This window comes from Poecilia mexicana, unplaced genomic scaffold (genome assembly GCF_051168715.1).
Source record: "Poecilia mexicana isolate PSO_F unplaced genomic scaffold, ASM5116871v1 scaffold_16, whole genome shotgun sequence".
NCBI lineage: Eukaryota > Metazoa > Chordata > Actinopteri > Cyprinodontiformes > Poeciliidae > Poecilia > Poecilia mexicana.
In genome coordinates, this window is record NW_028263385.1 from 901,392 (window position 1) to 926,971 (window position 25,580).

General features: G+C 42.8%; 1 protein-coding gene across 1 annotated transcript; it reads left to right on the plus strand.

Moving 5' to 3' along the window:
* Positions 1-25,580, plus strand: il21r.1 (interleukin 21 receptor, tandem duplicate 1). The gene is made up of 10 exons (XM_015005737.2): positions 1-259; positions 14,807-15,021; positions 15,349-15,467; positions 15,734-15,845; positions 16,802-16,992; positions 17,215-17,351; positions 17,444-17,633; positions 17,722-17,803; positions 20,708-20,801; positions 24,469-25,580. Exons 3-10 carry the CDS (start codon positions 15,407-15,409, stop codon positions 25,246-25,248), a joined length of 1,647 nt encoding a protein of 548 aa, XP_014861223.2. The 5' UTR covers positions 1-259; positions 14,807-15,021; positions 15,349-15,406; the 3' UTR covers positions 25,249-25,580.

Sequence of the window (25,580 nt, forward strand, 5' to 3'; positions counted from 1 at the left end):
CAAAACACAACGCCCTCAGAAGACTCTGGAGTTCATCTCCATGTTCAGACCAATTTATTTTCCAAACGCATTTAAAATCTCGCTTTTGGTTACCGACCTTCCATATTAGCCTCCCTTTCAGATTGAGGAAGTCTGACTCCATACAACCCATGAGCCGCTTCATCTTTTTGCAGCATTATAGTCATGGGGGTCTGACAGCGACGCTCCTCAGAGAACAACATCAGGCTTGTGCTCCAGTCTTCATCTGCAGAACAAACAGGTAAATAAAAATCAGTGTTTACTGACCGGTTCCAGAACTTTACCTGAACTGTTGTTTTATTAACAAAAAGCTGCTCTACATACAGCAGAGCAGAGATAACGAGAGACAGGGTGCAACGTCACTCTGACGTCTACATAAGTAGAAGAAAAGCTGAGATAACTGTTGACTGTCGGTGGTTTGTAGAGCGAAAAACTGACCCTCCTGAACGATGATGTCATAGTAAAAGTAGTTTATTTCTGCTCTGTAAAAATAAACATGTATATGTGTGCATGTGTATATTTGGAAAAGCCCCTCATGCCTGCTGTTAAGCATAGTGGAGGATCTGTGATGCTTTGGGCCTGTCTGCCTCCAAAAGACCAAATGAGAGCATAACGTTTCACTGGTCTCCTCTTTGTAATGCAAACATTTCAAAAGAACATTTTACATTTAATCTGTGTTGTTTGTCGCTTCATATTTTGGCCAGGACAAATTTGTAAAGAGTTATTTCCTGAATTTATAAAAGTTTAAATATCTAAAAGTGGGTCATAACTGAATATCTCAGCCTGATTGTGATCAGCTTACATGACCAGTTCTACAGATTAATATTCCACCAGACACAAAATCAAAAGTTTTACGTGATTTCTAAAATGTCTCCGTCTGTCTTTCTGTTTGTAAAACTGATGTCATCAGACAAACAAATCATTCAGGTCTGGGTCTCTTCTGGCATTTTAAGGAAATGATAAAAGCTGCAGTATGTAACTTTTATAAAAAAAAAAATGTTTTTTACCTGTTTGTTAAAATTATACTCTATGGAGCTCATAAGCAATTTCATACAGGGATTTGCATGTCGGTGGGAAGCCTGGAGCTGAAGGTCAGGAGTCACATCGACACCTGGCAGGAGGAAGTTGGACTTGAACTGACAACTTTCAGATTCTCAGACATCTAATCCACCCACTGAACCACAACAGGCTGATTGAGTCAGTGGAGGTAAATTAAACGCCACAGGACTCAGAAATCTTTATTAAAAGGAAGATTAACATTTCTTCCCCATTCTTAGAAGGTCAAAATCGATGTAGCTGTAACGCTTTAATCAGTCTCTGTTTGGGATAATCAGTTCCTTCCACTGGGAAAACCAGGGCTTACACAGGAGACAGAAGGAATCCTCCGGCTCATTTAAGTGATTTTATGAGGAATTATGTAAAAGATTTCCTGCAAATATCATGATGCAATTTCCTGAGTTTGCTAAATCTGTGTTTCATGTAACCTGAACTGAAAAAGTCCACAGGATGTTTCGGTTTTGTCCTTAAAACATCTGTTTTATAAACGATTTCTTTAATAATAGCTGAGCTACTATTACTGTCTGAAGCAAAATCCACTTGTAAAAATGTTGAACTTCATGCATCAGCCTGGAAAAGAAAATGTTTAGAAATGGATCCATGTTCATTACAACCCCCATGTTCAAAGCTCTTTACATTTACTGTTTCCTTTTCTCGTGGGTTTGGCCCTCAGTAAGGAAACATGAAACTCGTTAGAAAGGTTAGAGTCACTCTCATATCCACTTCACCTGCTTTCATACGGGTGTAAAGTGACAGGTGTGCCCTTAGCTTTGTGACATACAGACCATCAGAAATGGTGATACTTTATTCCTGCAGCCATATTAGAAACAAAACTCATCAACATTTGAATTTCATTCATAGAATTTTGATTTAAGTTGTTTCATGTATCAGATTTTCTAACCCAAGTTATCAGTAATATTTTATTCATATAGAAAAGTCCTGAAACACTTATTATTTTATTTCTTTGTCTTATTTTTATTGGAGTATCATAGTTCAACATTGATGAACTTGCATAGAAAGTGCAGGTTAAAAGTTTCAAGTATTGTCACCATTATTGCTCTGACATTTTAAACTTGCTCAGTCCAAAGTTTTGTTTTTTCTCATTCCTAAATTGCTGCTCTTTAAAACGATCACTGTTACTATAAATATGATAATAGGAAGAAAAAAAAGAGAAAATACAATTGAACCTTATACTCAGTGGCCTCTGGTGGCCATTTTGGGGTATTGCAACTTTGTTTATTTTATTTTGTAACCCACCGGCCAGAGAAATGAATCCATAAAACTGTTCCTTCTTATTAAACTGAATTGTGAACAAATACACAAACTGTGTGTGAGCTCGATCACACTAGAGCTGCTGCTTCTCCACACTGAGAGGAGCCAGTTGATGTGGTTAGCCTGGACGTCTCCCTGGTGAGGGTTCAGGACCCATCTAACCCAGGAACGCCTTGAGATTCAACTCTTAACTCTTTGTCAAGTAACTTTCACCTCCAACCGGCTGCAAAGCTGCCAAGTGTTGCATCAGCAGGGTATTTAAAAAAAAACCTCTCTATGCAGGTTTCTTAAACGCTCAATAATTAAATGATGTTGGGGTGATTTCGCACCATTCCCACGTATTCGTGGAGGATTCAGGGCGGAGGGGTTGATGCTTATCTCCAGCGCTTGGTGGGTGGGTGAGTACAACCTGAACCGCTCTGGTTTATAGACCAGCTGCTGAATGTTAAGAATCACAAAATGAAATGAAATGATTAAAGGAGTCAAATCATTTTTCTGTCTTAATTATAGCTGCAGCAGTAAAAACTTCTGCTTTATCTGTTCTCTGGTCATAAACAAATAAAAACAAAAATCGCATGGAAAAAAAGCTTAAAACTGCTTGTGTGTTTGTTCCAGAGACAGTGGGCGACAATACTGTCTCACCAGGTCTAGATACGCACATCAGCAGACACTACCATGTTAAAATAACTATCTACCTTTCGTGTAACACCTACACAGTGATGAAATGAATGTTCTTGTTGAATGTTTCCATGAACTTTCATCACCTTGTGCAGATTATCTTTAGAGAGCTGTGCATTGCATCAGACTGATAGTAAAGTTTTTTCTTGTCCTTAGATTCAGGTAAACTTTTCATGGAACAGTCAAAAGGATATTTTTCTGTTTTCAGATTGAGTTTTCATGCTATAGATATAATTTATAAAATTTAAATGAGCACGTTTGGATCCTTTGCTCAGATGAGATTTTTGCGTCGCAGTAATTTTATGTTTACTCATCAGGATTTCTGGCTCAGGTTGGGACTGTTTAACTTTTTATGTCCATTGAAGTGCAGTTGAGTTCAGGTGCTGCGCTTTGTGTAATTGCCTGCAATCAGAAAATATTTCGCTTTGACTAAGTTTGGTATTGTGACATTTAACAGCGTCAGCTCACACCTACAAGGTGATTTGAATCCAATAAAAGCCATCCCACATTCTGCCATCCAACATATTTTATCTCACTTTTAAGACATGATTTAAATTCATGATAGCTGCTTTATGTAATAACATTTAAAATAACTTTGATTAATTCAAAGTGCTGAGGGGCTTCACAGCAGGAGGATTATGACTCACAGAGTCCAGACACCTTCACTCTGCTGGATTCTACTAAAATCCCCTGATAGAAAATTTACAGAGGGTGAACGATTAGGGTCTTTTGAGATGTGTCAAAACAACACCTGTGACTTCACAATTCATTTGTTTTAGTTCTGAAACAGAACTTCTTCTGTGTTTTGAGTAGGAAAACAATATGAGCGAAGATGTTTGGAGCATTCTGTAAATCAAAATTATTATGAGGATCATTTTGGTTTTCAAACAAGAGAGATGTATTCACAACATAATGCAGATATATTACATGAAATACATCTATCCATGTAGATCTACTCCAACTTAAAGCTGCAGTTTGTAACTTCTACAAAAATATGATTTTTACATATTTGTTAAAACTGTCACCATGTTGTGACAGAATAATATGAGACTGGTAATCTGTGCAAAATTCAATCTCCTCCAACTTCTCCTAGTGTTGCTATTGCCGTCTGCATAAATGCACTGCTCCCAGTCAAAAACAACCAATCAGAACCAGGAGGAGTGTCTTAGTGCTGTCTATCATCCACATGTACACGTTGCTAAATGTGTTAATGACGGAGAAACAACTCACCATTTCAGGAAAACTGTTTATCTGCTGTGACCGTGCTAACTGGCCTGAGCATTCATGCAAGACTGTTGTGGTGAACCCTATTTATGCCCGAGGTCCGAAAATCAGCCATCCGGGAGCATTTTGGGCCCACTTTGAAAAATCGTAGCGGCCGAACCGGACCTCGTGGGACCGCGGGACCCGGGGCGCCCGAAAGAGCCCGACCTCGAGTATTCCGTTCCAACTAGACCCGATTTTTAGCGAGCAAGGCGGCCGCGCGGCGGCCGTCCAAAAAACGCAAAGTCGCTCAAAAACACTTTGAAAATTTTCCGAGTGCTGCCTTATGGCGGCTCAAACGGCACTTACGGGCAACAGACACCAGGTGGCGCAGGACGGTTGGGTGCATGGCTCCCTGCTGCACGGTGGCTAACCTTCCCGAACGGCAGGGATGCCTCCCGGTGGCGAATGCTACCAAAAAGCGCGGGCACGCTCCCCGGTGTCACCCCCGACGCCATCTGGCAGCAGCACCTCATGCCTTCGAGTGTCTGTCGGCTCCCCCCGCACTCATAAACCCTCCTAAGCGCTACCGTATTTATCTCTGTTCGCAAAGTGGTCCAGTAGCCGCGCTCCCACCCGGTACGCCCGGGTTCGCGGCCCGCTTGCGCAGGGAACCCTCTTTTGTCTTTTTGGCTGACATAAAGGATCGCTCACTCATGATCCCCAATGGCAACCATCCACCCTATTTCTATTAGTCTACAAAAAGACTTTTCGTATGGGGACTTTAAAATGGCACAAGACCCGTTCCACCGAATGGCTGGACCCTTCCAGCAAATGGCTGGACCCTCCCCGGGATTCGGACACTCTCAGCCCCGCTACAAGTTGTCAAAAATACCCCTGCACGGTTCTCCGGAACCGGGGTACGGTCCCAGGACCTCCGCTGGGCCGGAACTGGTCCTGGAGGACCAGGGGGGAGATATGGAGCTACTTTACCCGGGATTGGGGCACTGGATCCCGGGCGGGGGCTCAGACATTCGGTGGGACCCCTGGGCGTCTCCTTATGGCCAGGGACTTTCAAATGGCACAAGTCCCGTTCCACCAAATGGCTGGACCGTTCCAGCGGATGGCTGAACCCCTACCGGGGACGGGGCAGAGGCCCAGACATTCGGCGGAGCCCCTGGGCGTCTCCTTATGTCTCGTGCCTCTGGTAAGGCAGGAATTTGGCAGCAGCACCTCCTGCTTCTGCATGTCCAGACCCGGACGATGATCCCAGACGTCTACATTACTTGCTATGAGGTCATAAGCGCTATGAGCCAAGGAAACCCGTATGGCTCGAGTAGTCTTGTGGTGGATATGCTGCGGCGCCCCCCCAGCGACCGGGGTACGATTCCCACAAGCTGCTCAGGCCTTTTCTATCTTTTTGGCCGACCGCAGACATAAGGAGGCGCTTCGGACATAGGGAAGCCTCGACATCCGGACATCCTTTTCAATGGGGCCTCCTTATGTCTCGTGCATCTGGTAAGGCAGCAGCCATTTGGGAGCACCACCCCGTGATTCCGTAGGTCAAGGCCATGTGGCAGCACCACCTCCTGCTTCCGCACGTCCGGACGCTGATGATCCCCTATGTCTACATCACTTGCTATGAGGTCATAAGCGCTATGAGCCAAGGAAACCCACATGGCTCCTGTAGTTTAGCGGTTTAGCCGCCCGGTCTCTGCCCCAGAGACCAGGGTTCGCTTCCCGCTGGCTGCAGGAAGCCTCTTGTTTTTTTATTTTGTTTTAGTTTTTTTTTATCTTTAGATGAGGTTACAAGTCCTATGAACGTGGTAGACAAACCTGCCTTGATAGCCAGGTGTACAGGAACACCGGCCCCCAGCTGGGAGACCCGGGTTCGATAACGGTCTTGGCTACCAAGGCTTTTGTTTTTGTTTTTTCGGGGGGGGGGGGGATTTAGCTCAAAATGTTGCCAATCACGTGGCTCCGATAGTTTAGGGGTTGATTTTGAGCTCCATTTCAATGATTGTGGTACAGCGAAGAGCGTAACTGCTCCTGTCCTCTTCTTTTTCCATTCCTGACAGAAAGTGGCACCACGTGGTGCTGCTCAATGGCCGAAATAAGGCAGCACCACGTGGTGCTACTATGTGTCTAAATTACTTGCTACGACGTCATAAGCGCTATGAGCAAAAGGTCACCCGCATGGATCGAGGAGTCTTGTGGTTGAAGGTGCCACGCTTACAATGGATTGGGGCTGCGAAAGGGAGGGAGTATGTGAGAACGTCCGTCTCCGTAGCTCGCTCTGCTTCTCCTTCTCCCCCTCCCTTGTCTTGAGCCGCTAAAGTACAGGATCCACCGAGTCCACCCTTTTCCCGAACCGCTAAATTACAGGATGCAACGAGTGCCTGCGAGAAGCGAAGGGCGCCTTTGGCACCTCTTCCCTCCTGTTGGGGTCGAGAGAAAGATCATGCTCTGCTTCGGGTGATGCGACCGCAAGACTAACCGAGCCCAGAGCACCCGTGGAGGTTCGGGCGGGCGCCCGATAAACCCTAGCCCCGAAAAAGGGGCTCAGACATTCGGTGGAACACCGGGACGTCTCCACATGGATGGCTCGTGCCTCTGGTAAGGTAGCCATTTGGGATCATCACCCTATGATTCCGTATGTCCAGATCCGGTTCTACGGAACCGGGACCGCTCAAGGAGGTTCCGTACCCGGGGTTCCGTTACCGGGACCCCGCCTTACCCTGGCCAAAAAACCCCGTGGCTCTGGGACCTCCAGGGAGCTCAACCCTAACCCCACCCCTGATAACCCTAGGTCAAGTCCCCGTTCCACCAAACGGCTGGACCGTTCCAGCAAATGGCCGGAAGCCCTCCCCGGACCCCGGCAGGGGCTCAGACATTCGGTGGGACCCCTGGACGTCTCATTATGTCCCTTGCCTAAGGCAGACATTTGGGATCATCACCCTATGATTCCGTATGTCCAGGTCCGGTTCTACGGAACCGGGACCGCTCAAGGAGGTTCCGTACCCGGGGTTCCGTTACCGGGACCCCGCCTTACCCTGGTCAAAAAACCCCGTGGCTCTGGGACCTCCAGGGAGCTCAACCCTAACCCCACCCCTGATAACCCTAGGTCAAGTCCCCGTTCCACCAAATGGCTGAACCCTTCCAGCAAATGGCTGGACCCTCCCCGGGATTCGGACACTCTCAGCCCCGCTACAAGTTGTCAAAAATACCCCTGCACGGTTCTCCGGAACTGGGGGACGGTCCCAGGACCTCCGCCGGGCTGGCCCCTGTCCTGGAGGACCGGGGGGGGAATTATGGAGCTTCTTTACCCGGGATCGGGGCACCGGAACCCGGGCAGGGGCTCAGACATTCGGTGGAACCCCTGGACGTCTCCTTATGGCTCGTGCCTCTGGTAAGGCAGCCATTCGGGATCATCACCCTATGATTCCGTATGTCAAAAGGCCCTCACACCCAAGGCAGACCGCACCGCGGCTCGACAGGTCGAGGCCATTTGGCAGCATGACCTCGTGCTTCCGTATGACTCGCAGACATCCGGCAGCACCACCGTAGGGTCCCTCGTGGCAGGCCTATAGCTCCTCGACCGAAGGGTTCCTGATGGCAACAGCGATCCCCCTTGCTTCCGGGGACCCTCCCCCACCTGCCCGAACGCCACCCGCCCCCGACCTAAGCTCCGACAGATTTTTTCAGGGCCCGACACACTTGCAGACATAGGGCAGCACCGCCCCATGTCGACTTATGGCGACCCGATTCTACAGAACCGGGCCGCTCGAGGTGCTGCCCGACCCTGGGCTTTCGTTACCCGGACCCCGCCCGACCTCCGCTCCGAACCCCGCGTCTCTGCGATCTCGGGGGACCGAGAACCCAACCCCACCCTCATTTGGGGTTCCCTGTACTTCTCGCCACGCTCTGTCTTCAGAGTAACGCCTCCCGCTGGGTCCCTACCTAAGGGGTACCGTCGCCCGACCGCCCGGAGGGCGGCCGGGCGGCGGGACGCCCGCCTGGGCCCCTCCTAGCCACCCGTGACCTCTGGAGCTTGACCTTTCGGGCCTGCAGGCCCGCGACATCCGGCAGCACTCCCTTGGGCTCCCTTGTGGCGGGCCCATAGCTCCTTAACCGAAGGCTTCCGGATGGCAAAAGCGCTCCCCTTTTATTCCCGGGACACTCCCCCACCGGCCCATACGCCACCCGCCCTGGACCTGAGCTCCAAGAGATTTTTTCAGGGCCCAAAACACTTGCAGACATAGGGCAGCACCGACCCATGTCGACTTATGGCGAACCGGTTCTACAGAACCGGGCCGCTCCAGGCGCCGACGGACCCCGGGCTTTTGTAACCGGGAACCCGCCCGACCTACGCTCCGAACCCCGCGTCTCTGGGACCTCCGGGGACCCCGAACCCGACCCTACCATCCCTTGGGGTTCCCTGTAGTTCTCGCCGCGCTCTGTCTTCAGAGTAACGCCTCCCGCTGGGTCCCTACCTCAGGGGAACCGTCGCCCGACCGCCCGGAGGGCGGCCGGGCGGCGGGACGCCCGCCTGGGCCCCTCCTAGCCACCCGTGACCTCTGGAGCTTGACCTTTCGGGCCTGCAGGCCCACGACATCCGGCAGCACACCCTTCGGCTCCCTCGTGGCGGGCCTATAGCTCCTCAACAAAAGGCTTCCGGATGGCAAAAGCGCTCCCCTTTTATTCCCGGGACACTCCCCCACCGGCCCAAAGGCCACCCGCCCCGGACCCGAGCTCCAAAAGAGTTTTGAGGGGCCCGAAACACTCCCAGACATAGGGCAGCACCGACCCATGTCGACTTATGGCTGCAACCATCAACCCACAAGGTCACGGATCGACCCCCCAACCCGTGCTTCTTCAAATAACCAAATGTCACCCACACCTCCATCCCGTCGCCCGGTCAAAGGGCCGACGGAAACAAGTCAAGGCAGAGTTAAAAACAAAACTTCAGCTAGAGGAACTCGTACACAATTCCTGTGAAAATGAGAGCCGGACTGAAAGCGCTGTTGTACCCTGCCCCCGTCCCTCGCAGACATAGGGCAGCACCGACCCATGTCGACTTATGGCTGCAACCACCCACCCACGGGGTCACGGATCGACCCCAAACACGTATTTCTTCAAATAACCAAATGTCCCCATGTGGCTAAAGTGCTTCCTCAGGGCAAAGGTCACCCCCCCGCATCGCTTCCGACCCCCCCAGACCTCCATCCCGCATTTGGAAACGCTTTCCCCATTCGCCTGACTCCACGTGTCAGGAATGAGCCCAAACGGCCTCACCCCCGAACTCAGAGAAACCCTCTCCACAGTGGAACACAAGGACCCTTCCAAAACCAATACAAGAGCTCCCCCAAGTGTGTCTGGGACGACACTGCTCATCCGCCCGAATGGCTCAAACTGATCCCCCGTTCCCCATTCAAATGCCGCAGAATGGCCAACATTTTCATCGCAGACCCTAGGCAGCATTTTCCGCCATGGCGTGGCATTTTCAATTATAACCTCCAGACACATGGGAGCCTCGGGCCTACCCAGCAGTAGCGTAGCAGAGAGCAGCTGATACACTACGGTGATTGACAGTGCTAAGGCCCTCCTCCTGGCTCTGATTGGTTGCTTCTGACAGAGCAGTGTATTTCTGCATATGACAGAAGCACCGTGCAGAGGAAAGAGAGAGCAGCCTTCAGTATATTCAGCTGACTTTATTCTTTGGTCTCATAAAGTTGCTGAACTTGAGCAACTGCAGCAACTTTAGATCAGTCAACTGTCCCCACAGGCTTCACACCACATGGCCTTTAATTGCTCCAGAACAGGCCTGGTGTTAACCAGATATTTTCCATCTTTGATCAGGTTTTTAAATCGGTGAAGGAAAAGTCTGAAGGCCATCCATCATTTTGAGAGAGTAGTGATCATCCACCATGCGCCACTTTGTGCAGACGCTCAGACATTTTCATCTCTACAGAGAGTAAAGGTAACTACATCAATCAACAATGAAAAGACTCCCATCATCTCTGACCGGCACGCAGTGTGCCCAATGACACCGTACCCAATGAGCTGACAGCGCAGGTCACAGGCCAACTTCTCATCGCCTTACATGGTGAAATGTTCCCTGATTTCAAAACTTTGGTGGAAGTGGTGCTTGTAATTCCATGACAACAAACTCTGCAGAAATCCCACTGAAGACAGTTGATTACACACATTCGGATTACCCACTCTGAGACTTTGCTTTCAGACCACAGCTGGTTAATCCTTCATAATTTAAGTTCAATCGTTAAATTTCATGTTTTATATACAGATACCGGAGCCACAGTCAGTGTTTTTTTATTACTGCAGAGAAAAGGTTACGTTTCCGTCTGCTCAGTGTGTGATGGCGTGATGTGGATTCTCTGTTCAGATTGTGTGAGTTGAATATTAACTAACAGAATAGAATAGAAATACCCATTATTATGGGGAAATTCCAACAGCAGCAAAGTGATGAAGCACAGATTCACACCAAGATACGAATACAGAATACATACAGAATAAACACTATCATACTCTATGGTTAGGTCAAAATCTTAAAATAAAATGAAAATGAAATTCTATTATCATTTTCAGTATACAGATTACAATTATTCGGGATTTTTTCTGCAATCGCCTTGGATGTTTTCTCTCTGCCAATAATCTGACCCTTCTTAAGCAGACCAGCATCTTTTCCACAAAATACTCACTGCATCAGCTGAGGCTAAATAACTTATTTGCAGCTGAAAGATGCAGTAATTATCCAATAGGAAGATCAAAACTATTTGCTTAACTAAATCTGAGTGCTGACGGATCTGTTTGGCGTAGAAAATTAACACTGTGTTGGTGGAAATTCTTCTTAATTTTGATACATATCAGAATGCTTAATTACGTCAAAGATAAGTAATGTTTGAAATGCAAATACAGTGGGTTACCAATATCCTCTCGTTTATTCTGTAAGCAGAAATTACTTTACTGAGAATGAAAAAAGTTAACATTGGGTGTTTCTGAAGAATGTTGTCAGATAAAGTGAGGAAATTCCTGAATTTATTTTTCTGCTTCCTTGCACATCAATCAGCCTTTCGCACGTAAATCAAATTAATGCAGGTTTTTTTCTCTGTATCTTGTTTTAATTTATCAGATAATAATTTGATTCTTGCTGAAAGTGAGATGATGGACACATGAATAAGGGCTTCATGAGGATGCAGTTCCAGTTTGTTATGATTAAAGGTAGCAAAGCTGAAAGGAGGAGCTCTTTGTTTACTGGTTGATCTCTGTTCCAGACCCAGTTCATGGTCATGAGACACAAATCGCCACAGACATTCTGGATACACGCAGCTGAAATGAGCACATGAAAAAAGGATGAGCAGAACCTCACAGAACAACAATAAACCAGCTAACATCAGCTCTGGGCCTGTAGAAAAGTTGGTAAAACTCTAAATATTCCAATGAGAGACATTGGAGCCATACTCAGACTTTCCTGCATTTGGAAAGATCCAGAAATCATTGGTCAGCCACAGCCAGCTGCTTTTCACCAACAAAATGCAATCCTGTCATAAAAATAAGTGAAAAACAAAGAGTTTTCCCAAAGAGCTTCATAAAGACCAGGAAATAACAGGCACAGTTTTTTCCATGAAAACAATAAGAAATGTGCTTCAACCTCAAAGGTCTACAAGCACTTTCAAAACACAAGACTCCACTGATGAAGAAAAGCAATGTTAAATGTTTAAGGTTTACTGCAGGAGATTCAGACTAGCCAGTGAAATGCAGGGAAAATGTGGAGTGGTCAGATGAGGTCAAAGTTGAAGTCTTTGGATGTTACTGACCTCACCATGTTTGGAAGAAGAACGGTTCTTAAAATCACCCCAAAAACAAGCTTTAGGAGCATCACAGTGGTCTAATACCAAATGTCTGCCTTCCAGCATCTGGTGCTGACAGATTAGATGTTACCAAAGGAAGGTTGCATGAAGGTCGCATGAAGGTCGCTACAGCTCGTGTCTGAGAAGAACAATATTTTGGTTTTCTTCCTCAAACTAACATTTTCATGCGGAACAGATTTTAATATGGTTTACCACACAGGGTGGTATGAGCTGTAGGGATACAAGAGCAACACATTTGCCCTAAATATGTTTTTGTTGTTTATTTTAATCTCCTCTGAATAAAGAATGAACACCCAATTTGTTGTACAGTAAGCGAACACCGTCAGATGTATTACTTTAGATCTCTGTTGGCAAGTGACTCTAAAACTGGTGTATAATGTTTGATTTAGCATTAACCATAAGGCAGCATTTGGTGTTTTTTGTGTCTGGACAGCATTTTGTCATCTCCAACTCATTTTATCATACATAAACTTGCCGAGTCTTTAAAGAATTTGAAATCTAGACATTTGAAATTTGAGAAAAGCGCCAAAATCCGGTATATACTCATACCTGGATTGTTCTCATTCTGCATTGATAATATATTTTCAAAACATAATTTGTGACTGAGAGAAGCAGCGATTTCGTCTTTCTAAATCTAGTTTATTGTTCTCATTAGAGAACAAAAGACTTCAGTAAAACCAAGACTCCTTCATAGTCATTTAAACAATACTTAAATTGGTCATATCCTGATTCCACACCATTCATCCTATTTGTAAATGTTTCAAAAAATGGTAGATACCTTTTATTAGACCACCTGAGATGGGGCTTGGGTTAAAAACTAAAATAGTTGGACTCATCATTTCCAAACTAGATTGTTGTACAAACATCAAATCATCATTTCTGAGCCTTAAAACATGGCAATCAGACCATCTCAGATGTTCCTCAACAAATGTTGAACATATTTTAAGGGTTTTGCAAAAGTCACAACAGAAATCAGCTCTATATCCTCCTTATTTACCTTACTTTATTGTAGAAGTAGTAAATTTGGTTCACTTGTTGAACTTTCGATCAGGAAGAGATGGGGGATCTAAAGTTTTTAAACTCCTGACTTTTCATGTGTGTCTAAGGTGTGTGGCCAGAACTCAAAGCCTGACTCCTCATCAAGAAAAAATTAAGCTATCTGCTACAAATAAAGTCACAATAAATCCACATCTGGTCCCCAACAAAACTCAATCACCTGAGCTGCGCATGTAAGAACAGGAAGTCGAAAGTTGCACTTTAAAAGGCCCATACTTGACCCCCATTCACCTAATCAGTGTCAATCTGTGCCTCGAGACAGAAGACAAGTTTAACAGAGTCTCTTGAGGCTTTTGCTAACATGGCGTATCTATGGAAGCTTCACTGCAGCCAAACATTTAATTTCCACATATATCATCTGAACTGCAACAAAATGAATGAAGGTTGCAAACAATAAAACAATCAACCTCACACCATGCCACCATGCTTGGACTGAGGATTATGAAATCCAGCATGCAGATGTAACTTCTCCAGAGCTGCTTTCTGCCGCGGTTCAAATCCCACAGCCATTTTAACTCTTTTCAACCCGTTGTATCTGAACAAACTCCTCCTAGAGCTTTCCACTTACAGACTTCAAAATGAGCTGGTTTAATAGTCAGGAACTGGGGATCAAAAGTTATCAAAAGCTTTTTTCTGACTTGAAGCAGGTGAGCGTGGCCAAGCTTCAAAATCTGACTCCATAAAATACGAAGGTTTGATCACTACGACACAGAACGCCAGATATGTACCAATACCCAACACATTCCCATGGGCATTTGATGACATCACTTTAGCTCCACGGCCTAAAAACAGGAAGTGACTTGTTTCAAGCTTTTAAGCTGTGTTTAATGACAAAGAACAAGTTGATGTTGAGTCCTGCAGCTGCTGTTAACTGAACTGTGTGTTCATGGCTTATATCTCTGTTTGCTACGACTGGCTCTAGATCACAGGTGCATGATCCGATTTACTCCAAACTTCACATGAGTTATACTTTTCAACAGGAAAAACATGTCATTTATTTAAATTACATTGAAATTTGAATCAGATGTACCCCATGGGATATTTCAAACAGCTTTATTTCCCTGATGCATTTATACAATTCATGCCGAATCGTGAGCTTATTTTGTAGATCTTTATTCAACACATTTTGATCTACAAATTTGATTGCATCACTTTAGTTCCATCCACTGAGAATAAAGTCACAGGTTTCTATGGTGAATGGCCCTCCATGACACTGTTGCACCTTCTCTAATAATAGATGAAAATATCAGGCAACATTTCCAAAATAGTAAAGGAAGTCTGTTAATTCTCCAGCGCCAACAGGAAGTGGATGTGGTTTCTACCAGGAAGGTCAGATTTTGGCCAAACTTTGGAGACATCTTGTTGGAGCTGAACTGAGCCTGACTGAACGTGATATTGAGGCTTATTCCTAGTAAAACCAAGCGGCAACATGCAGATTTGAGCGCTGATGCAGAACATCTGCGGTTGCAGCACATGCTTATACATATTCAAACCTTAAGGGACTCTGTCTACTTTCCATTTGCAACTGAAAGGGTCCATGTTCGTCTTCCTCTTTGGGTAAAGTAGGTGAACCAAATTTGACGTCTGAATTGTTTTGCACAAAACATTTTCTGTTTCCTGTTGACTTTTTTTAGGTGGTGTAGCTGATGCATATTCATAGCTTAAAAGTGGAAGTGGTGGGAAGGCACCACATTACACCGTTTGGCAACCACATCCTGAGTCACCATGCTCACAGTGACGCCTTTAGCTTGCTGCCTGATTATTCTTCCACTCAGTCTTCAGAGGTTAACACATTAGTGTCTCCGGCACTGCTTCACTCTTCAAATTGTAGAATTTCACATTAAAAAAGGTAAGAATTTCAACTTTCTCTGTATTTATACTTAAAATATTCTGATCTGAAGACACAACGGGATTAGATTATTAATTTTGTTTAATACGATTTAACATTGTTGTATAATGATGTAAATCCATTAATTTGTGGTAATGCCGTTTTGACTGTTGCTAATAATGTGTTAGTATCTCTTCCCAGACTATTTAAATCTTTTTTAGCTGTTAGTGTAGCAATGAACCTTTGGCCCAGTGTAGCAGGGGATGACAGAAAGCCGAAGCGATTTTCTTCTAAATGTCTCTTCTTTAACCTCAGACCTGAATTAGAAAACTCTATTTGTGCCTGCAGTCTGGTCGGCTGTGTTTTCCCCTGCCTGCCAGGCTTCTGACACCAGTGAGTCATCTCCATGGCTCCTCCACCTCCAGCCCTGCCGCTGCTGTGGGGTCTCACTTTACTCTTAGTTGGAGGTAAGATGACTTATTGGCTCTAGTTAGTCTTTTCCTCTGTCCTGTTATTTGACATTGCTGAAGATCTCTTTTAAAATATTTCACTTCATTGGAAATTCATTGTAATCTTGTCTTAATGGCTGCAGTTCATTAATCTCAAATCTAATTTGGTTTTTGGTTCTTACAGAAGTGTCTTTTTGAGTCAACAATCATTGAAGCTGACATTCAGGATTAGAAACTCTAGGTAGTGCAGCCTTTGCAGCTGACCTCTTTTTTCTCCTCTGCAGCAGCTGCATCTGTCTGCAATGTCACCTGCACCACTGACTATGTAAAGATACTAAACTGCTCCTGCTCAGGCTCTGTGCCAACACTTCCTGTCCTTCTCACTGTGACTTGCAGGTAAAAGTTGTCCTGTCATTGTTACTAAATTGATAGATGTTTTTATCACGCGACTGCATAAGCAGGAGCATTTTAATCTTTTCCTCAAGAATTATATTTTTAACATGAAATACAATTATGTCTTCGCATTATATTATTTAACTTCTGATTAGAAGTAATGAATAAAACAGTCTGCAGTAGTGCTAACTTGTTTTAAAAGTTAGCACTACTTTTAAAACAGGTAGTGCTAACTCATAAATGTATGAGGGAATTCATATTTTTATGAATTCCCTCAGTTCCTCTTTGCATCATTCAGATAAACAGACACAAGATGCTGATTCCATGTTTCATGAGTGAAAACAGAAAATGGTCCCAACATCACAGTAACAATCCAAACAGAAAGAGGTCTAAATGGATAAAAATGATGTCATGGTGGTGGTTGTTGTAAAAAACTGTAATTTTTTAATGTTTTCATCTGTGGAATCTGAAAAGTTTGAAAATAACTCAGTTAGAAAACCCAGGTCTGATGCAGCTGAAACTATTTTTATTTAATTTACATTTAAACTTTGTATTGTCTGGCATCATGACGCTTGTTTGATTAGTTTATTACACCAAAACTGAATAAATATGAAATTTTGTTAATGTCTATATTCATAAGTGGTCCTAAAATACAATAACTACACTACCCATAATGCATCTCAAAATGAGATGGCATGCTTAAAAACCTCCTAAAACTGGGCTTAAAGTTAAAGAAACATTTAAATGAATGAGATATTTGCATATAAAAATGTTTTTGTCACAATGAGGCTTGAAAGATGAAACATCTGAAAAATGTGTGTTTTTATAATAATTTCTTGTGCTGCTTGAGAAGATTATCAGGGACAGTTTTTTTATTTGTTCTTACCATAATCTAGAAATATTATTTGACTTTGTCAGCAGAAAAGTCTTTTCATTCATCATATCACCAAATGATTCAGTTCCAGCTATCCGGACACAGAACTTAATGTGAGCTGTGAGACCAAACCGCCTCAGTCCTGGTGCATAATCAACGAGGACCTCACCTTAGTCGCATCCATCGATACGCTGTGCAACGCCACCGCCAGCCGGCCCGGCAGCCGAGGCCTGGAGGTTCTCAGTGAGTCACTCCAATGGGAGCTCTCTTCTGTGGGTAGGTTCAACTAAAAATCCCTCATTTCAGTTTCATATCTAACCGGCTGACGTAAAAGCCACACACAAAAAATGCACCTGAGAGCTGCTTTAAGGTCAACACTCTCTGGCACCTACAGAGTGCCAGAAAGTGTTGAAAAGTGCAGAGATCACTCCATCCACTTGTCTCCTTTGCTGGAATAAAGCTCATATCTGCTCTGACTCCTCTTGACTGTCTTCACAGTAAAACCTGACGCTCCTGATAATGTCAGAGTGGAAAAGGCTGCTGGGATCTACAACATTACCTGGAGCAACAAAAGTGAATACACTTCCTGCAAGACAAACAAAGTCCGCATAAGAAATACAAAAAACCCATCTGAGGTATTGCTGAGTTGTCACAACAGCATGAATGAGACTGTAACTGTTAACCACTTTCTGCTGATGAGTTTAATTTTTTCCTTTCTTCCAAACAGGATTTAATCTTTACACATTTACCAGACCAGATGTACTTTGAGCTGGATCAGAAAAAGCTGCAGCCCGGTGCTTCCTACGTTGTGGACGTTAAGGCAAAAATCTGTGATGATTCGTTCATTGTGGGTCCGTGGAGTGAATGGAGCTCCGGTGCAGAGTGGAGCACACCGGCTGACCCTCCGGATGAAAAAGGTGGGATCATGTTACACCCAATAAACCTGGATGTTCGTAAACATTCACAGTTCAAATTATATTCATCTGATCTGTGTCGCTTTTCCAGGAGTGAATTTTTACTGGCTTTACATCTCGACGCCCATCATCCTCATCCTCGCCCTCTTGCTACTGGGATACCTACAAAAACCGTGAGTATTTTCAAACATCTCACTTTCCTGCTTTAAACTGGATTTTCCCACCAACTCAGACCTGATTTTAGTTATTACCAAAACAAAAAGCCTTCAAGGCTAAAGAACTTTACTGAACTCTTCTTTTTACTCTTTGTTCAATCGCATCCCAATTAACCAGTCAGTAAACGTAAGCTGATAACGAGGAGTGAAGGGTTGAAGGTCACCATCACGTTGCCTTCCAGTAAATGATTAGCAACACAACTCACCGCATCAGTTGATTCCTGGCATCACCTCCTACATATGTAGAAACCACGGCAGCAGTACGTGCAGCAGCGCTGTGCACTGAAAGGCTCACAGGCATAGGAAGTCCTGCAGCCGAGCATCAGAGGCTGAGAGCGGCTCCCTGTGGGTCTCCACAGTTTCAACAAGCAAACACAAGATCAACCAATCACACACTCTGCTCTCTGCTGAAGGATGATGTAACACGTCTAATGTGTGAACAGAAGTTTTAGTTTTGGTATTCTCACTGGCAGTTGATATATGAAGCCTAATTCACTGCAAAAACTCAAAATATCAACAAGTGTTTTTGGTTTCTAGTCCAAGTTCTAGTGAGCGATTTGGATTGAAAGTTTTATCACTTTGTGGTACTAACAATAAAAGTGAGAATAAGAACTTACTTTTTTAGGTAACAGTTTGGATATGATAAATTTATCCCAATAAATGATAAACGATACAATAAATGCAAATATCTTAGTACACCTGCAACAAGACAAAACTAACTTAAAAATAACTTTTCAGCAAAATATATAAACTTATTTCCAGTCAATAATTCTTGTGTAGAGATTTAAAAACTTATTTACAGTCGTCAGTATTACTATTATTATTGTCATCCATAGATTTTTAGCAGTCAGTGTTTAACCTGAACAAATGCTGTATTCTGTCTGTTTCACCAGACAGTAACACTAACTCCACAAAGCTGTTTTATTTAGTCATGTTTTAGTCATTTAGATAATTAACTGCATGGTTTGTTTCTAAAGTCATTTTTAAGTGAAAGAAACACCAGTGATATCACAGAACACGCAAATCATAAAGGTTTTCTCACCTTTTGTCTATGGTTTTATTCAAATGAGTTGGTTAAATTCAGTTTTTCCCTTAATTCTTGGTTTGATTTGAATTAACCTGCTTAACAGCAGCCATTATGACTCATCTCAGTGTGTTAAAAACAGCCGTTTTTCACACTTTCTGAGTTAAAACCAACATGAATCAGAATTCAAACCAGAAAGGATTTAGGTTTTTATGTTGAGGACAATAAAGGTGATTTAAGGAATCACCTGCTCTGAAGGAGATTTTTTTCTCTTTTTCTTTGAAAAATGCCAGAGATGAACCAAATCTGAAAATGTTTTTATTGTTTTTTAAATTGAAGATCCATTCAGCTTCTATGAAGTAAAAGAGGGTCGGTGTTAAAATGTTTAGACGCAGCAAAGTTTTTCTGAAACAACCTCAAGTTGAGAAGTTTTGTTGTCAATCACTGTCTCCTCATGATGAAAATAATCCTTCTGTTCTGAGAGTTGCAGCGTGGGATCCTTTATTATCAAAAGTTAAGATCAAACTTTGACTCAATAATTCAGTAAATTGCTGTGTAATCATTCACATGAAAGCCGTTTTGTTTTACCAGGATTACTGGTTATGATCTTAAAAGCTTTGATTTGAGGTCAAAGCTTCGCCTCTGCTCAGCTCATCTACCGTAAAGCAGCAAAGATCCAGATAAAAACATGAGCAAAGAAGAGAAACATCCTTTATTTGACCTCCATCTGGAAAATTAGCTGTATCAGCAGTAAGAAACTAACGGAAGTACATACAAATTATCCATGCTAGTAGCAGTAAAACTCAAATATACAACATAAAAAAAATCTATAAAGCTATGAAAAACAGCAGATACTTATTGCAAATATTGTGCAACTGTAAAAAATATTTAAAAAACTGCAGACTCTCTGCTTTTATGCACAAAAACAGACAAGAGAAAAACAGTTTGCTGTGTTTGCAGGGAGCAGCGAACAAGCTGCTGACTCAGCAGGCGAAGCCACAAACCAGAGGTGTCCAAACGTTTTGCCAAAGCCAAAATGTTAAAACATAAAAGTTCTTGCAGGCCTGAAAATTTTATTATTTTTTTTAATAAACATGATCTAACTAATGTCAGTTTAATTGTATGTATATATATATATATATATATATATATATATATATATATATATATATATATATATATATATATATATATATATATATATATATATATTAAATAGTCAATCTCTGTTTCTGTATTTATTTAAGAAAATGTCTAACTTCTAAAATTTGTGCGTCGGTTGTCTTCGGTTATTCTCAGCACACGAACAGGAAACGGGTCACTCTTCCTGCAATGTCCCAAACACAAATCTTACCAAGTATTCTTGGTCTAGTTTCTAGTGCAAATACCTAAATACTCTTCAAATAAGACAAAACTAACTTACAAGAAACTTTTTAGCAAGAAACCGGAGCTTGTTTTATTTGTTTTAAGCCAACAATTCCTTAAAATTGATGAAAAATTACTAATTCCACTGGCAGACTGTTCACTTACAACAGTCAGATAATTTACCAATGGAACTAGTTTTCCTCGTTATTAATGAATTATTGAGTTAAAACAAGCTCCTTTCTTGCTAAAAATGTTCTTGTAAATTAGTTTTGTCTTATTTGAAGAGTATTAAGATATTTGCACTTGTAGCCAGATTAAAATGACTTGGTAAAAGTTTGTCTTTTTGCGGTGAATTGACACAAAGCCATTCTAGGGAGCTAAAAATGCCCCCATCACCACATGTTGAAGACCTCTGCTCTACAGGGAGGCTGATGCCACCACAGCGAATAAAAGTCACTGTTTCTGACTTTCAGGTGCTGGCAGAAAAAACTCAAAATGATGACGTTCATCCCCAGACCCAACGACTATTTCAAGCCCCTCTACCACAGCCACGGTGGGAACTTTAAGGTAAGAGAAAGCAAAAGTGGCCTTTCACATTGCTTGTAGTTTCCACCACGGGCCAGCAGGTGCTGCAGAAGAGGGGACTTGCGTCACATCTGGACCCTGCTGGCTCTGCCGGCTGGGACTTTCCCTTTGGCGGCAGACTCTGTGACTCAGTCAGCAGGGGCTTCACGAGCCTCACATGCTGTGGGAGGATATTTGTCTCAGTCAGGCAGACCTGTTCCACCTCGGTGGAAATTACCCCCAGAGGTTGTTTCAGCTTTTTGATTTGCCATGGTGTCACAGTAAAAACGGCCTGTTTTCTACCTGATGGAGACGCATAATGAGAACGTTGTGGTTTACATTTTTTTCTTCTTTCATAAATGTTGCACGGTTTATCTCTGCTCTTTATCTTTTGAAACATTCGTCTTTTCCCCTAATGTAAATTTACTCTTTTCATATCTGCTATTTTTAGCAGACAGATCATGTTTGTGTAGGCAGCCATCTCCAAAACGGATCGTCTTAGACTCCATTTCCATCAATGATAGACAGTCATTCACCAACCGTTCATCACCAAGGTTTTACTGCATACAGCAGAACATAATGACATCCGGCGTCACGCATGAATTTTAATGAAACCGTCACGTGAAAGTACAGTAGCTGCACCTGGAAGAGGTACTAAGAAACAAGTTTAGATTTGTACTGTAACCTGCTTGTTGCTCCAAACCAAAATGGAAATGTTTTAATAAAGGATGCAACAAGAAATTGGCATTTTAGGAGTTAATCCGTAAGTTATTGTGCTAAATCTGCTTTTAACAACAGACTTTCTTCATTTTCCATATCCATAAAAAAAACTTTCACCTCATTCTATGAAATTATTTTTTTTGTAATAGAGGATTCTTTTCTAAAATCTGACCTTAGGAATACACTTTAGGCTCATTTTTGCTAGCTTTCATAACAAAGCATTTCACACATATTTAGAAAATTGTTTTTTACAGCTCTATACAAATTTTATGTTGAAATTCTTTGAATTAAATCAGCTGCAGAAAAGCTGCTCTGAACACAGAGACCAAAATTATTTCCTTCTACTGTCTTTTCTTGAAGGAAATGTGAGGAAAGGTGAAGACATTTTCAGAAAAGATAGATATATAGCAGCAAGAATTCATCCAGTCTGGAGCACTTAATCTGTAGCTCAGTACTCATGGCAATCCAAACCTATAATGTAAGAAAATTCAGATGGAGTTCATCTCAAACTGTCACTAAACTTGTTAAAATGCTATCAAGAAGCCAGCAGATGGTGCTATCTCTCCACTTTACACACAATCAAACAAATGGCAACAGTGGAGAGGAACTACGCCTTTTTAACGAGATGAAATTATAACCAGGAAATCCTTAGACCAGCTGTTTTTACATCTGGTATGTCTATGTTAGACATAGACATTCTTATTATGTTGCATAAACAAGGATTAAATCCAGGCATCATGCAAGACACAAAATAATGACTCACTGCAAGGCTTTGCATTTCCACAAAAATAAAACTTTCACACTAAATGTATGACTTTATCTTTGGTCATAATTAGTTAGACTGCTATGAAATAAAAATCCCAATGTGTCCCAATCTGATCAGAATAATCATTTATGAAAAAGGAAGTTATAAAGGATTTTATGACTGAGTGAATAAAGTCAACGTTAGCCATTTTTCTTTAGACCTTTTAAGAATTTGACCCGTTGTTTTTATGGTTGCGATGCCATCATATTGGTCAAAGTTCAGCTAAGTTCAGTCAGAGAAAAAAAAAAGTTTTCTCTTTGGACTTTTGAGATTAACATGCAATTACATACCTTCTGCAGCAGAGGGCGCTGCTGGAGTATTTCTGAGTACTGAAATACTCAGAAATACCTTGATGGAAGTGCTGCAGATTAAAAGAGGAATGAAGAAAAGATTTACTTTCTCACCTCAGGTGTTTGTGAGGATCTTAACAGCAATCAAGAAAACATCCCAAAGATTCGGAAAGTGATTAAATCAGTTTAGAAACTTGGAAAATCTATTAACTTTAAACTTATTTTATTAAAAAAAAAAAAAAAAAAGTTTTTAAACTGGAACAGAATCCTTTGCCAGATGCCCAGCACATAAGGGTGAAGAGGTGAAACTGCTCGTTTATTTTAGGTGCTGCTTTCTTTTGTTTGGTGACTTCTCACCGGCTGCGGTGCAGCTCTCTTTGCGAAGCGGCTTCTGTTCTCCTGCAGTATCTCACGTCCTTGTGGTGCAGACTGCTTGCGTCTTTCTCGATCTACAGGTTCCGTTCAGGAGCTTTGTAGACAGGATGTGGTGGCCTGGCATCAAAACTCTTGATTCAAGCTTATCTGGACATCTCAGGCTTTAGGTGGCTGCACATTTTTTACACTTCTCTTAAGCCTTTCAACTGCTTTAAAACCCGTCAATTAGATGAACGGCTGTGCATTAAGTCAAAGTGAATATCAAATTCCTTTGAAATAGTTATCACAGTCACATTCTATACTCCAGATTGATATCTGTGCATTTAAAATTAGCATCAACTTCTTCAAGGAAGTAGAGTAAGAAGACTTATTGCAGTAACAAATACCATTTATAGAAGAGGTAGAAGTGTCAAATAAGTCCAAATTTAGAGATATAAAGAGTCTGGATGTGGCATGAAAGCTTTCTCTGTCAGATAAGAGGAGCACCTCTGCACATGTGCAAAAACATCCCACTATTTAACAATGAAAAATGAGAACAATCTGATATGACATTGTGAAAGTAACAGATTATATTCTGAGCCTGCTGGTAGCAACAGAGGCTCAAAAACAAGATATGCGGACAGCATGTGGAGGTGAGGTGTCACGTGTCCACTGATTACCATAACCTGCACCAAGAGCGTGGTTTTACGTTGAATCGGATGGGGCCTGATGTTCCTCTAAAGTGCAGAAAGTTTCTCATGCTTTTTTTAATTTTCTTATGACAATGATTTGAGAGAAAGAAAAAGAGAAAATCTAAAAATGTGTATTTTTACACAGTAAATGACATTTATAACTCTTGAGATTAGATGGACATTTCAAAGAAATGTGGTAATGTGACACATCTCAGTGTCATCTGTATATCAGTAAATCCTGGCTGCTTCCACTGAATTGCAGCGGGTCGGTGAAAGCAACCATATAAGAGGATGGTTTGTCATTGTGTTGCTCTAATCCAGGTAAAAAGACATCAGCAGTGGCTTTAGAGAAATAAACTCTTCCTCCTGGGTTGGAATGCCATTTCCTATTTTAAATCCACTAATCAAACATGGAGAAAGATTATTGAAAAGAGAAAAAATATTTGGTTTTTCAGCCACAGGATCTGCTCACCTCACAGTCACTATAGTTATCAAAAATGTAAATTAAGGTGGGTAAAACTTCCTCCACTATGATGAAGCTCAATATGGAGTTATTGCTGCTGAACGTCGTGTACAAGGTGCTAAGTCCTGGGCTGCAGTTTGTTTTTCTTTGCCATTATAGGGATACTTGGTAAAAGGTGCTCTGATTTCACTCAAACTGGTAAAAAGTGGACAAAATGTCACTTTTTTAATCTTTGAATTTAGATCTGTGTTTTCCTAATTAAAATGCAGTTTCCTTCATGGCAGCTTATATGACAGTAACTGTCTGCAGTAATCCAATGTGATGTTTTTCTGCTCTTTTCTTGTAGGAGTGGGTGAAGCCGGTGTTCAACGAGTACGATTACCTAAAGATCACCACCTGCGTCATGCTGAGCGAGAAGCAGAGCGAAATCCTCAGCTGGAGCAACGAGAAGCAAAGCTACAGCGAGGTCACGGAGGTGAAAGCTGCTGATGACTTCCTGCAAGTCCAACAGCTTCCCAACAACCTGCTGATGACGTTTCAGGACAGCAGCACCTCGCAGGGCACCATCCACTCCACGGGACACATCTCCATCCACACCGTCACCCTGTCCGGAGAGGAGTTCGAGGGGGACGTGACATCACAGAGCTCGCTGAAAAGCTTCCAGGACTCAGAAAGCTTTGGCTCGTTTGACGACGACAACAGGGAGCGTGTTGCTTACAATTTAGGGGAATCGCATGCGGCCCGGATGGAGCGGCACAGTGAGATATCACTACGAGAAAACCAGATCGCCAATGATTTGATACTGGAGAACCAAAACCTTCTGCCGGATGGCGAGTTCAACGAAGCAGAGCGGGTGTCGCTCAACTCATTCGCATCCCATGAACAGTCGGAGGACGGCTACCCTCACGTGGACCTGGACACCATCGACAGCGGCTTCGGAGAGTGTGGCAGCCCTGGAGCCTCAGACTCAAACTCTAACTCATTTCCTGAGGAAAAACACTTAAATTCAAACTATGTCAAGCAGTGGATGATATGTAGCACAATTCAGGAAGACACCAGCACTGTGAACAATGAACTCGATGAGACAGTGACTGCAGCTTCTGGCTCACAACCACAGCTACAATGACTGCAAACAGAAGGAGAATCATAATGCTGCATGAACAATATGTGCATCCTCGTGCATTTGTTATTTTGAATGAGCTAAGTAAACGTTTCTTTTTTAAAAATCTCTACTAAGAAGAGTTTTACTGATGTCTGTTTACTGTTAATTTAATGGAACTGAGATTCTTGTATGATTTGAATGAGACACTTTTTTAGCTTCACCTTTATTTGTACAGTTAATAAGATGTAGTTTCAGTCTCAATAAAGATCTGTTCTTAACTGTACACAATGCAAATGTTTAAATATGTACATATGCAAGTAAATGTATCAATATTAAAAAACCCTTTCATAAGATGA